Raw genomic sequence first — 11,234 nt, 5'->3', positions numbered from 1 at the left:
TTCACACACACCCGAAGACAGACGAGCACAAGATACCTGAAGGTGGCTTTGTGCTGGACCCCTGCTATGCAAAATGTGGTCGGTGGACAAGCAGCATCCACCTCACCCAGGCACTAATTGGAAACGCAGAATCTCAAGTCCTGCCCCGGCCTAAGAATTCAGAATCTGCATGCTATCGGATTCCCAGGTGATTCACTGGCATGTTGAAGTATGAGACCTCCTGCACTAGCTCAGAGGTATAATCTCCAGTTGCATGCTGTAATCACCAGAAGTGTTCTTTAAACCTATCAGCCTAGCGTGGGTTCCATCATGGAAACAGGGAATCCAAATCTCTAACAGGAATTCCTGCATGGGAGATTCCAATGCACAGCCTGATACTGAGAATTCCGCATAGCAGCCAAAGTGTCTCCTTCTGTGCTCTTTCAAACACACCTCTGTTGTAACATGTGCAATAACAACTCTAATCCTTAGAGTGCTTTCTAGGTACTAGTCACTATGCTGAACACTTTATCTATATAACTTGCTTTAAATCCCCACAGCCCTGTAGCCTTGTTATTGGCATCCCTGTTTTACAAATGAGAAAATACAATCTTATAAGTAAACTTTTCAGCCCCCTACAGCTTATAAGTAGCAAAGGACAGTCTCAAACCCAGGCTTTCCCTTCTATACTCTTAACCCTATTATAATATAGTCACTTGTTCACTTGTACCTCTCACTAAAATGTGACCTTTCAGTGTTTATATGTCATTCTTTCTTTATCTCTGGAACCCAATTCAAAATATGTGCATAATAAATATTGAGGGCTATCAAGTGCATCACTTGCTTGTTATTTTGCAGACACACAATAAAAATGGGTAAAAATATGGATGCATGAGACACAACTCAGAAATCCTGAGCTGGATGACAAGATTGGCCTTTTCCCTCCTTCAGGATGGCATTAGGAGCTTAGTTAGTGCCAACAAATGTTTTATCTGCAAGCCTGGCCTCAAGTCACCATCACTGAGACCTTTTACCATACCATACATCAAGGTTTGGGATCTGGGGTGCTTATGCCAACATTCCTGATATATCAGGGGAGCTCATGACATGCCTCCATGTTTTCCGTGTGGGTCCTTAGACAACAGAGCATGAAAGAAGGCTGAACTAAATGAATACTCAAGTGCCTTCCAGTCCATTTACAGCTTCCATTTCAGCTACAATTCCCAGCTGTCTCCAATTAGTAGACATTTGCACAGACCTCTGAAGGCATCGTGTACTCCCTGTAGCCTGTAAAACATCTATGATTTTGGTGCCTCAGCACCATCCTGTAACCCAAATCTCCAGTTCAACTTTGCTTTCCACTGAAGCTCTTCACCCCGCTCCAACATGAACCTTGTACCCCCACCCAAGTCCCCAGAAAAACTCGAGAGAGACCAGTGAGTTACTCTGATGTTTATTTTAATGCGTCTTAGTCCACACAGTTGGTATAAAATCAGAAAACGCAAAGCAAAAACAAAAGGTCTGGAGTCTTAGCATCAGAAGGGCACCATATATACATCTACAGTTGGTGGCCAATACAAGTCATCGCCAGACAGTCCTTGGAGGCACAGAACAGCCTAGACCCAGCCAAGCTCTGGGAACTCATGGTCCCAAGGAGTCTAGACACTTGGTTCTGATGCTCCGACCGTAAGAAAAATGTGGGAGTGATGAAGGCTTTATGATTTACTCATTATAGTAATAATAGCAGCCTAGCTAGGTACAAAAGCAGTTATAAACCATTTATATGACACAGAATTATTCAGGTCTCCATTCTACTTTATGTCGTAAAATTGTTAATTGGATTTCCAGTGAGTCGTTTAGATGATTAGTGATAATAAGGAATGGTAAATCTATAGCACCATTTCACAGATTTGTTGTCACTGATTTCTCATTTAGACGTGTGACCGAGATACTCCACCTGCAAGGGTAAGTATGCCAAAGCCACTAGCCATGTTTTTGCGAGGGCTCCAGTTTGGGCGTTTTGTCTGTGTGCGCATAAAGCTTCACACAGAGGTTCAGGCAGCAGCTGTTTCTGTTGGATGCACTGGGTCACCCACCAGAAAAGGGCTTTTGGACATTTGGGGTTTCTACCCACACTTTGGTTTTCTAAATGAGGCGGACCGGGAGGGAGGTATCTTCTTTCAGATGAAAGGGAAGGGGCAAGATGGAGTTGTTTTATTTCTGGGCAAAACAAAACAAACAAACAGAACAAAACAAAACGAAAATACTGAGCTGGATTATACTGTTAGGATGTAAAGTTCCTTAGCTACTTCTTTAAGGTTCAACACGAGGCTGATGGTCAACATAAAAAGCAAACAATACTATGTACATATATGTAAAAAGTGTTATAAATAGGTTTTATAAACCGGAGATATTATATACATCTTCAGTCAACAGCAACCCCCACTTCCACTGCTTTCTGTTTGGTTTGGTTTGAGTTTAGGATTTTGGGCTAGCTCTCTTTTTTTTTTTTTTTTTTTTTTTTTTTTTTCCTGTTTTTTGGTTTCCCTTCCTCCCTTCCCTGTGTAGGCTCAGAGCCTCAGACAGACCGTCTGGGCACCTCATTCGCGTTTCCGCAAGATCACGTAGACGACACCGCTGAGAAGGGCCAGGGGGAAGGCCACCCAGGCCAGGATGTAGGTGAAGCCATAGGAATAGTCTGAGTTGAGATGCCATTCCGGGTGCCTCACCGTGTAGATGGCCGCAGCACTCATCACGCACAGACCTGGGGGAGGAGAAGGACAAGCTGGGTGAGGGAGAGTCCACGGCAGAGCGGCCCCCTCTCCGCCACCCCGATGCTGACAAATGCTGGGTAGGACGAACGTTTCTACCTCTGGAAGGAACCTGCTTCCAGGTCCAGAATTGAAAGGAGGCAGCTCAAAAATACGGGAACAAGGAAAATGACTTGCTGTCCACTTCCAATCTCAGTCATCCAGGCCATCATCTCTGAGGGTTTTCTTTACGTTTTCTGCCCCATTTCTCTTTCTTTAACTGTCACCAATTTCCAAGCCACACTACCTGACCAGCAAGCATTCAGACTGCAAAAAGAACCTGCCTATCTTTTTGCAAGCATGGCTGGGTAGGGAAGCCCCTGGAAATCTATGTACCACTCCACGAATGAGTGGTGGCGTTACCTGAAACCAATGGAAGTGAAGTGACATTTTACCATTATTGGAGTCGTGTCATGGTTAAAGCATTAAGCTCCACACAGACCACGGGGGCCTACGGTTCCCCTGGCAGAGTTGCCGCAGACCAGATGAAGCAAGCAATGCCTATGGACACTGTCAAGCAAAGGAATGTATGGGGGGGAGGAGAAAGGGAGGATGAAGTGAGGACGCAGCAGACAGAATGAGTGGGAAACCACGCTGTGGAGGGGAAGATGATCAAAGGCAGGCTCCATTTGCCTGCGTGCCCCAAGGTTGCATCTGAAGCCCAAAGAGCGATAAAGGGCATTGGATACGCACGTGGGTCAGGCCACCCTCCCTGGCCCACCAATGCAGCTCTTCGATGTGGGTTAGAAAAGAAAGACCTCTACCTTGGGCCCTGTGGGGCAGCCAAGCTCAAACTGATGGCCCCAGCCCCTATGACAATCAGCATCCCCCCACAAGGAGGGGCCTAGTGATGTCAGCACGCCAGCCTGGAGCTGCACAAAGCCTGGTCTGTTTCCTCCCTAAAAACAGGGTCTTTTGAAAAGCTCTGAGTGACTCTATTATAAATCCAGCATGCCATGTGGGATTCATGCGGTTCCAGAGCTCCCAATGCATCCCCCGCCACCCGCACCTCGGCCACCTACATTTAACCTCACTGCTATTTGGGCTGCTGTTTTACTGGACACTGCAACTTTGTTTGGAGACAGTGCAGTAGTGGGAATACGCCACATTAACCACCCTGTTAAGACCGTCCTCCTGCAACTCAGAGGAGAAAACTCCCACTTGATTGGCCTCCGTTGACAGAACCACACAATAGCCTTGAAACCAAAATGGGATGGAATCCAGGACCTGCCACCTACAGGAAGTTCAGAGGTCAGCAAAGATGGCTGTGTCAGGGGGGAGATCATTGCTGGTTAACAGCTGATGGAGGAAAACAGCAGTTTTGATCTGCTGGGGACACACTTTATTTGCCTTGATGTCCAGGATCCTTACTTATCTTGCCCCACTGTTTCATGGCTTGCCTCTCCAAAGTGCTAACTCTTGTCTTTAAGAAATACCGAAGTTGCCTCCTGAGTTCTGTCTGACTTATCTAATGAGGGCAGGGCTATAAAAAAGGAAGCACGACCTTGGCAGAGAGCAAGGTGTTAACAGAGTGCTAGCAGGGCAGGACCACGCTTATCGTCGTGCAGGCAGGGCTCCAAAATGGGCTGTCTAACCAGATCTGGCATGAGAAATGCCTCAGGAGCTGAGTGGACCAGTTACTCCCCGATTTCACTGGCTAAGAGAAAACATCAGATTCCATCCTTGAACAAGAGGGACAGAAAGAGGCAGTAAACAGAAGCACAGTGACTAACTAGACGGCTTAATGTGTATGACTTTCATCTTACTGGAATCTCAGAAGTGAATGACTGTAAGCTTAACTGTGATAAGCAGTAAACTTAGATACCTACAAAGCCAGAGAGAGGATACACTTTATGTGATTGCTGTCAGGAGACTGATGTTTTAGGGAGTATATTATTACAAGAGTGTCTGCAGGTAAAGCAATAGATGTACCCTGAAATATATAGAAAAGGATGATTCTTTGGCTGGGCTCCCTCTGCCTGCAACCCAAGGCAGTTCATATCATCCAGGAGTCATCTCCAAAAGCCAAATATGCCTCCCAATAAGGGGACTGTCACTCACTTTCTCAGCAACCAGTAGGTGGAGACGCATCACCAGGTCCCTGTGGCAAGGGTGAGGCCCCGAGACACAGGCAGATGTTCTGCACTTTGGCAGTGACCGGGACTCCCTGGGAGGGGCCTGAGCCTGGGAGCCTAGATCAGCTTTAAGCAGAAGGACACTGAACCTGTCCAGACAACATAAATGTGTCGGGCATTCAACTTACAAGAGTTTCTCCCTGTCTCAGGATGGCTAGGTCTGCAACAACTTCCCACAAGTTCTCCCTCAAGCCCTTTTGAAGAGAAAGTCTTAAGCTCCTTTAACAGTGACTGCAATCCCCTGAGAGTGATAAGAGCCCAGAGCCTTTGGAAGGGAGCACCCAAGGAGCCAAGGTCAAAGGAAGCAGCTGAGGGAATTCCCTGTACATCCTTATCATCTCCACTCCCTTTGTTTCAGTGAACATTTAATGAGTGCCTACTGTATGCGGGCACTGTTCTAGCTGCTGTTCTAGGTGCACCAAGATAAGTGAGACATGGCTCCTACCTTAAGGACTGTGTGTCTGGAAGGCAGACATCTGCATATAATTTTGATATCGTCTGATGGAATTTTGAGAGAGGGAAGGAAATGCACCAGATGTCCTAAAAGCATAGACGGGCACTGAGTCCAAACCGGGGAACTGGAGGGGCCACATGAACTCTCACGTAATAGGCTGATAGCTCACTGAGGGCCAGGAAAGAGAGGGCCTTACATGGCATGTTAAGGAAGTTGTGCTGAGAAGCCTCTGAGGAAGCTTCAGCAGAGAAGAAACATGATCAGGAGAAACATGTCCCTGTTTTAGATTGATCACTCTGGCCACGGTGCAGAAAACGGATTCAGGGGCAGACACAAGGCAGGCAGCTGAAAGGTACATGAAGAGGCCTCTGCGTGGCTGCACTGGTGTTAGTGAGTCCAAACAAAAGAAACGAGCATAATGCCTATGGAGGATGCTACAGAAACGCAGGACTCAGTAGAGGGCTGGCTGCAGGGTGAGGGAGAGAGGAGAGGACAGCATGACCAGCTGGTATGTTCACTCAGCCAAGGGGGAACACGGCAATGTCTCAGAAGCCAGGGGAATAAAGCTTCAAGGAGTGAGTAGCTAACAGTACTGAAAGGAGCAGAGTGATCCAGCAAATTAAAGACTTCCAAGTGTACTTTGGGAATCTCAGCAAAAGCACTTTTATTTGAGAGCCTGGGGCAGAAGCCAGAGAGAAGTTGGCTGGAAAGGCGATGTCAGTGAGACCACCAGGATGGTCACTGGAAGGTGCAGCCATGATGTTGGGGTGATGAGTGGGTGCCTTTGTCTTCCTCCCCCTTCATCCTCAGGGCAACAAGGTAGGACAGGAAGGGGCTGTGAGGCCGTTCCTTTGAAAGCAGGAGCCTTCTCTGTGTTTCTGTGATTGAAGTCCACTCCTGTTTCATTTTCTGTACCCAAGTGACCACTGCTACCTAGAAAGCCACTCATAGCATTGACTCTGATCTGGGCCAGGCCAGTGAGACATCCGGAATCATTCATACCCTAACAAAATTTTCTCAATGTGGTATTCGACGTAAGCCATCTTTGAATCACTCTGAACAGGATGGCACTGAACTTTTATTTATCCCCTCACTAAATTCTTTTTTTTTTCTTAGAGAGGTGAGGTCTCACTCTGTCACCCAGGCTGGAGCAAGTGCAGTGGCCTGATCATAGCTCACTGCAGTCTTGACCTCCCAGCCTTAAGCAATCCTCTTGCCTCAGCCTCCTGAATAGCTGGAACCACAGGTGTGCTTCAAGGTACCTGGCTAATTTTTACATCATTTTTTTAGAGATGGGGACTTGCTTTGTTGCCCAGGCTAGTCTCGAACACCTGGCTTCAAGCGATCCTCTCACCTCAGTCTTTCAAAGTGTTGGGATTACAGGCATTAGAGACCATACCTGGCCCAAATGCTTTTATTCTAAACGCTCTATAGCTAAATTGATCTTTCTATTATCAAAACAAATGAACAACAATAACGAAAGGATAGAGAAAGTAAAACTCACTCATAAGTCCCCTCTATTCTTTCTGTTCTTAATCCTAGCAACTACACATTTGACTTGAATTTGATTCTGCCAAGGAAACACAATTATCTAATCATCCAACCGATAGTTTTGTTCAGGCTCCTCTACGTGCCCCACATGGAGCCTGATGCTGGGTGTAAGTATGAGATAAATCAAAACGTGCAAATCTTTCTTTTCGGTCTGTGTCTACACTAATTTCTTGATGTTTTCCAGTCTCGTGAAACCCAACGCAACAGAGCTAAGGCACGGATAACTACCGTCTACGAATAGATGGCTATAGGTTCCAAAAATAAGAATGACTCCAAAGTCCAGACACAGGATCAGGAGATTCCTTCTCTAAGAAGGCGGTTTAATTGTTTCTGGGGAAACAACCTAGAAAACCTTACAGTGAGATTAGGGGCAGTTTACTGGCTACATCAGTGGTTCCCAACCCTAAATGCATATCAGAGTCACTTAGGCAGTGGATCCATCCCAGAACTATTAAATGAGAGTCTCCAGGGATGAGGCCTGAATACTGTCTTTTTTTTTTTTTAATTTGAGACAGTCTCACTCTGTTGCCCAGGCTGGAGTGCAGTGGCATGATCTCAGCTCACTGAAGCCTCTACCTCCTGGGTTCAAGCGATTCTCATCTGCCACAGTTTCTCAAGTAGCTAGGACTAATGGCATGCACCACCACGCCTGGCTAACTCTTTTATTTTTAGTAGAGACAGAGTTTCACCATGTTGGGGCCAGGCTGGTCTTGAACTCCTGACCTCAAGTGATCTGCCCATCTCACCCTCCCAAAGTGCTGGGATTACAGGCATGAGCCACTGTGCCCAGCCTACTGTCATGTCTTTTAAAAAGGACCTCAGGTGATTCTGATGCACAGCTCAGGTTGAAGGCACTGAACTAGAGGAAGAAGCCTTTTGATATGCATTCAGGAAGCAGCCAACCTAATGCAGTCAAGAAAAGATAGTTCATGTGAGCCTTGTGTCTAAGTGAAGAAGAGATGATTTGGCAAACCATGGAGACCCCAAACGACACAGAGAGCTGTAATCTACAGCAAGGAGACAGAGACAGCTCCCAAACCTACAGTCAGCTCCAAGAGCCCTAACCACCTTTCATGTGCTTTTCCTGAAAGTTCATGCGTGCCGTCCATAAAGACCACAGCTGGGCTCACCAAGGGGAGGCTGTGCAGCGATAACAGCCCATAACAGCCACTTCAGGAGACTACACAGAGATTCCAGTGGTTTCCACTTAAAATGCTTCAGTGCATTGAAGAGGCATTTGCCCTGCATGCATGCTTGTAGATTTCACATCTCATGATTGTGGAGCTACTTTTTCTTCCTTCTGTCCTCTCTCTTTCTTTCTTTCTCTCCTTCTCTCCTCTTTCTTTTTCTTTCTTTCCTTCTTTCCTTTTTTCTCTCTCCCTCCCTCCCTCCCTTCCTTCCTTTCTCTTTCCCTTCTTTCTTTCCTTTCCTGTTTGTCAGTTTCAGCTTGACTACTTCCTTGACGTTGTCACTTTCCAGGTTTTCCGAAAACCTGGTTTCTCATCTCCAACAACTAATTACTAACTTCTTAGTAGTCCGTGGGTCAGAAAAACGCATGACAAAATTGATTTAGAACTGTCACACAATAAGGGAGCCAGGAAATCTCAAGTAGAGTTCCTAACCCTTTCGGTTCTCAGCATTAGTGGAAAGACCCTGCAGCCATTTCCAACGCAACATCCTCGAGAGCTAAGGTTCCCAGGAGACCAGCTCTCAGATCACTTTGACCGGGATTACCAACGAAGGACAGGACATTCTCAGGACTTACAAATTACAACTGCTATTACAGCTCAGCATTTCAAATTCAAGATAACTTCCTTTTCAAATGTGGACCAACTGATAACTGAAAAGTCAGTCTCATGAGAGGTAAGTAGCTAAATATAAAGGGGATGAAAGAGGACAAAGTCAGGTGCTTTTTTCTTTTGAGATAAAGTTTCACTCTTTTCGCCCAGCAGGAGTGCCATGGTATGATCTCAGCTCACTGCAACCTCTGCCTCCCGGGTTCAAGTGATTCTCCTGCCTCAGCCTCCCAAGTAGCTAGGATTACAGGCGTCCACCACCACGCCCCGCTTACATTCAGAATTCTGCACTTACAGCACAGTTCTAAACATCTTGTATTGAGTTTGGAGGAGAATGAAAATAGTGAAGCAAGGGTGGCTTAGTAAATATACTTACATCACAATACCTAGGAGAAGAGTGTTTGGCTGAACTGAAATACTTTTAACACACAGTGCAGTTACTTAAGGTTTCTTAACTCTGGACTTTGAGTTTGGGTCTCAAATGGTGTAATTGCGAAAAAGACATCGTTAGAGGACTTAAGGCCGAAACAGCTCAGCAGGATGAATGAAGATGAAGGTGCTGCCTATCCTAAGGAGACCCATCAACAGCAGCTTAGCTCCTCTCGGCTCTATACTTTCAATGTGATTGAGTCTTACAGTAGAGGCTTGTATTCATCACAGATGCTTAGCACTTGAGAATAATACATGGTGCAAATTTGCATTTACCTTCCACTGTAAATTAGTTCCAATAAAAGATGATATAAAAAGCAGACCTTCTGCCTTGGATTTTATGTTCTTTAAATTTTTTGGTGCATTCTGTCTTTAAAATATAAGGATAAGTAATTCACTATATTCAGTGTAAACAATCGTCCCTGTCATGAGCTGGGTGACACTGGACATTCATTTACCCTCTAGTGGGCTCAATTTATTCATCAATAAAATAACGAGCCTGTACAAATCAAATGTTATCCTTTTCACATCAGATGGGTAATGTGCCAACATCATAACAAGATTTGAGGGAGGCACATCTCACACATGAGCATGAAAACCCAATCATCACTTAGGAAGCTAACATTTCAATATAAATACATTATGGAACTTCTGGCTCCTAAATCCATATTATCTTAAGGGCATAGTCACTGATGTAATGGTTATGATCATTATTTGATTTGATATCAAACTAAAACCAGTAAGCAAAAAAAGAAACCCCAGAATATGTTACAGTTGTCTTTATTAGATCTGAAAATTGAGTGAGTAAGGATAATTCTTCACTTTAATGTACCTATAAAGGATATCTCCTTACATAATCAGTCATTTAACAGAGCCAACAACCATCCAGGAGCTTGGCTTGTTGTAATAAGACATGGGTAAGTAGCAAAGCACTGTTTGGTTTTGAAATCTCAAAACCATGAGAATTGAAATGTTGTATTTAAGTGTTTAATAAGAAGTGGTTCATCATTGACTTCCTTTTTTCAGGAAAGGGGAACTCTCTGGCTTCTAGAAAAGGTCACCAATATCTAAACTCAGGCTGTGTCTTCCCATATAACCCTAATTAAGGCATTATATCCATCAAAGACACATGGGCTGCCTTCAACTTTCCAGTGACTGCTCCTGAGCACAGGGTGGTGAAATGGTACCATGGGCATCTTGACAACTAACTCAGAGAAGAGATGCTCCAGCCTTTGCCCTCTCAGAGGGTCAGAATTGAGAACATCTCACAGTACCCAGACATCATGGTACATATGAATTTCGTTATCTATGAATTCAGACCACAGAATCCACCACTGCATCTGCCTCTTACTTCTCTCCAATGTCCTGCTGGCTCAGTCAATAGTAAGTCAACAGAAAGACAGATAAGAGCTAATGAAGCAAGATGCTAGGCAGAATCCAGAGACAAAGTTGGAAGATGTCACCCTGGGTAGTAGAAGTTTCTAGGACTGTGTGCACTGTGCATATTAATAATCTATTTAATGAGGGAACTCGAAGACAGTTTAGGGAGGAGATTAAGGAGGCCTCTCATTCAGGGAGGAGATTAAGGAGGCCTCTCATGTGTTTTCATGTGTTGTCATGGTCCCATGTTTGGAAATGATGATATGGTACACAGGAGTGCCAAAATGAAGATATCAGAGGATGACAGCAGTAAATCAAAGCCCAGTGGAATCTAGGAACCGGAAGCAAGGAAGGTGAGAATTTGTCAGTGTGACTTCATCACTACCTCCTGGTAGAAGACACGTACCTGAGAACAACTTTGCCAGTTCTTAGCACATCAGGGTCATTTTCTGGAGGCATAATGCAATCTACAGGAAACGGCTCTCAAGCCTGACGTTTGTTCTATCGATAGTCTCATATTCACCTCTGATTATGTGTCCAGATTGTAGCTTCATTCCTGGCGATATGCCTGGCTTGGGTGGGGACCTTCCTTTCAGGTCCTCTAAGTTCTCTTTCATATGCATCTCATTCCAGGGAGAAGGGGACAGTTCTAAGTTCCAAGTTCTAAGACATGTACATATATACACACACACACACACAC

General features: G+C 45.1%; 1 protein-coding gene and 1 pseudogene across 2 annotated transcripts in view; both read right to left on the bottom strand.

Annotated features, from left to right (window-relative positions):
- Nucleotides 1-1,416: 1,416 nt before the first annotated feature.
- The window catches only part of PMP22 (peripheral myelin protein 22), a 34,128-nt gene continuing 24,310 nt past the window's right edge, over nt 1,417-11,234 (bottom strand). For both annotated transcript variants that reach the window (XM_012453038.2, XM_012453037.2), the window contains exon 5: nt 1,417-2,743. In XM_012453038.2, coding sequence (XP_012308461.1) covers nt 2,580-2,743 — 164 coding nt within the window. In that variant the 3' untranslated portion in view covers nt 1,417-2,579. The remainder of the gene's footprint in view (nt 2,744-11,234) is intronic.
- LOC135275792 (small nucleolar RNA U13) lies at nt 9,682-9,779 on the bottom strand (annotated as a pseudogene).

Source organism: Aotus nancymaae, unplaced genomic scaffold (genome assembly GCF_030222135.1).
Source record: "Aotus nancymaae isolate 86718 unplaced genomic scaffold, 86718_ANA_hifiasm-v0.15.2.pri h1tg000018l, whole genome shotgun sequence".
NCBI lineage: Eukaryota > Metazoa > Chordata > Mammalia > Primates > Aotidae > Aotus > Aotus nancymaae.
This window is presented reverse-complemented; position numbering and strand designations above follow the sequence as displayed.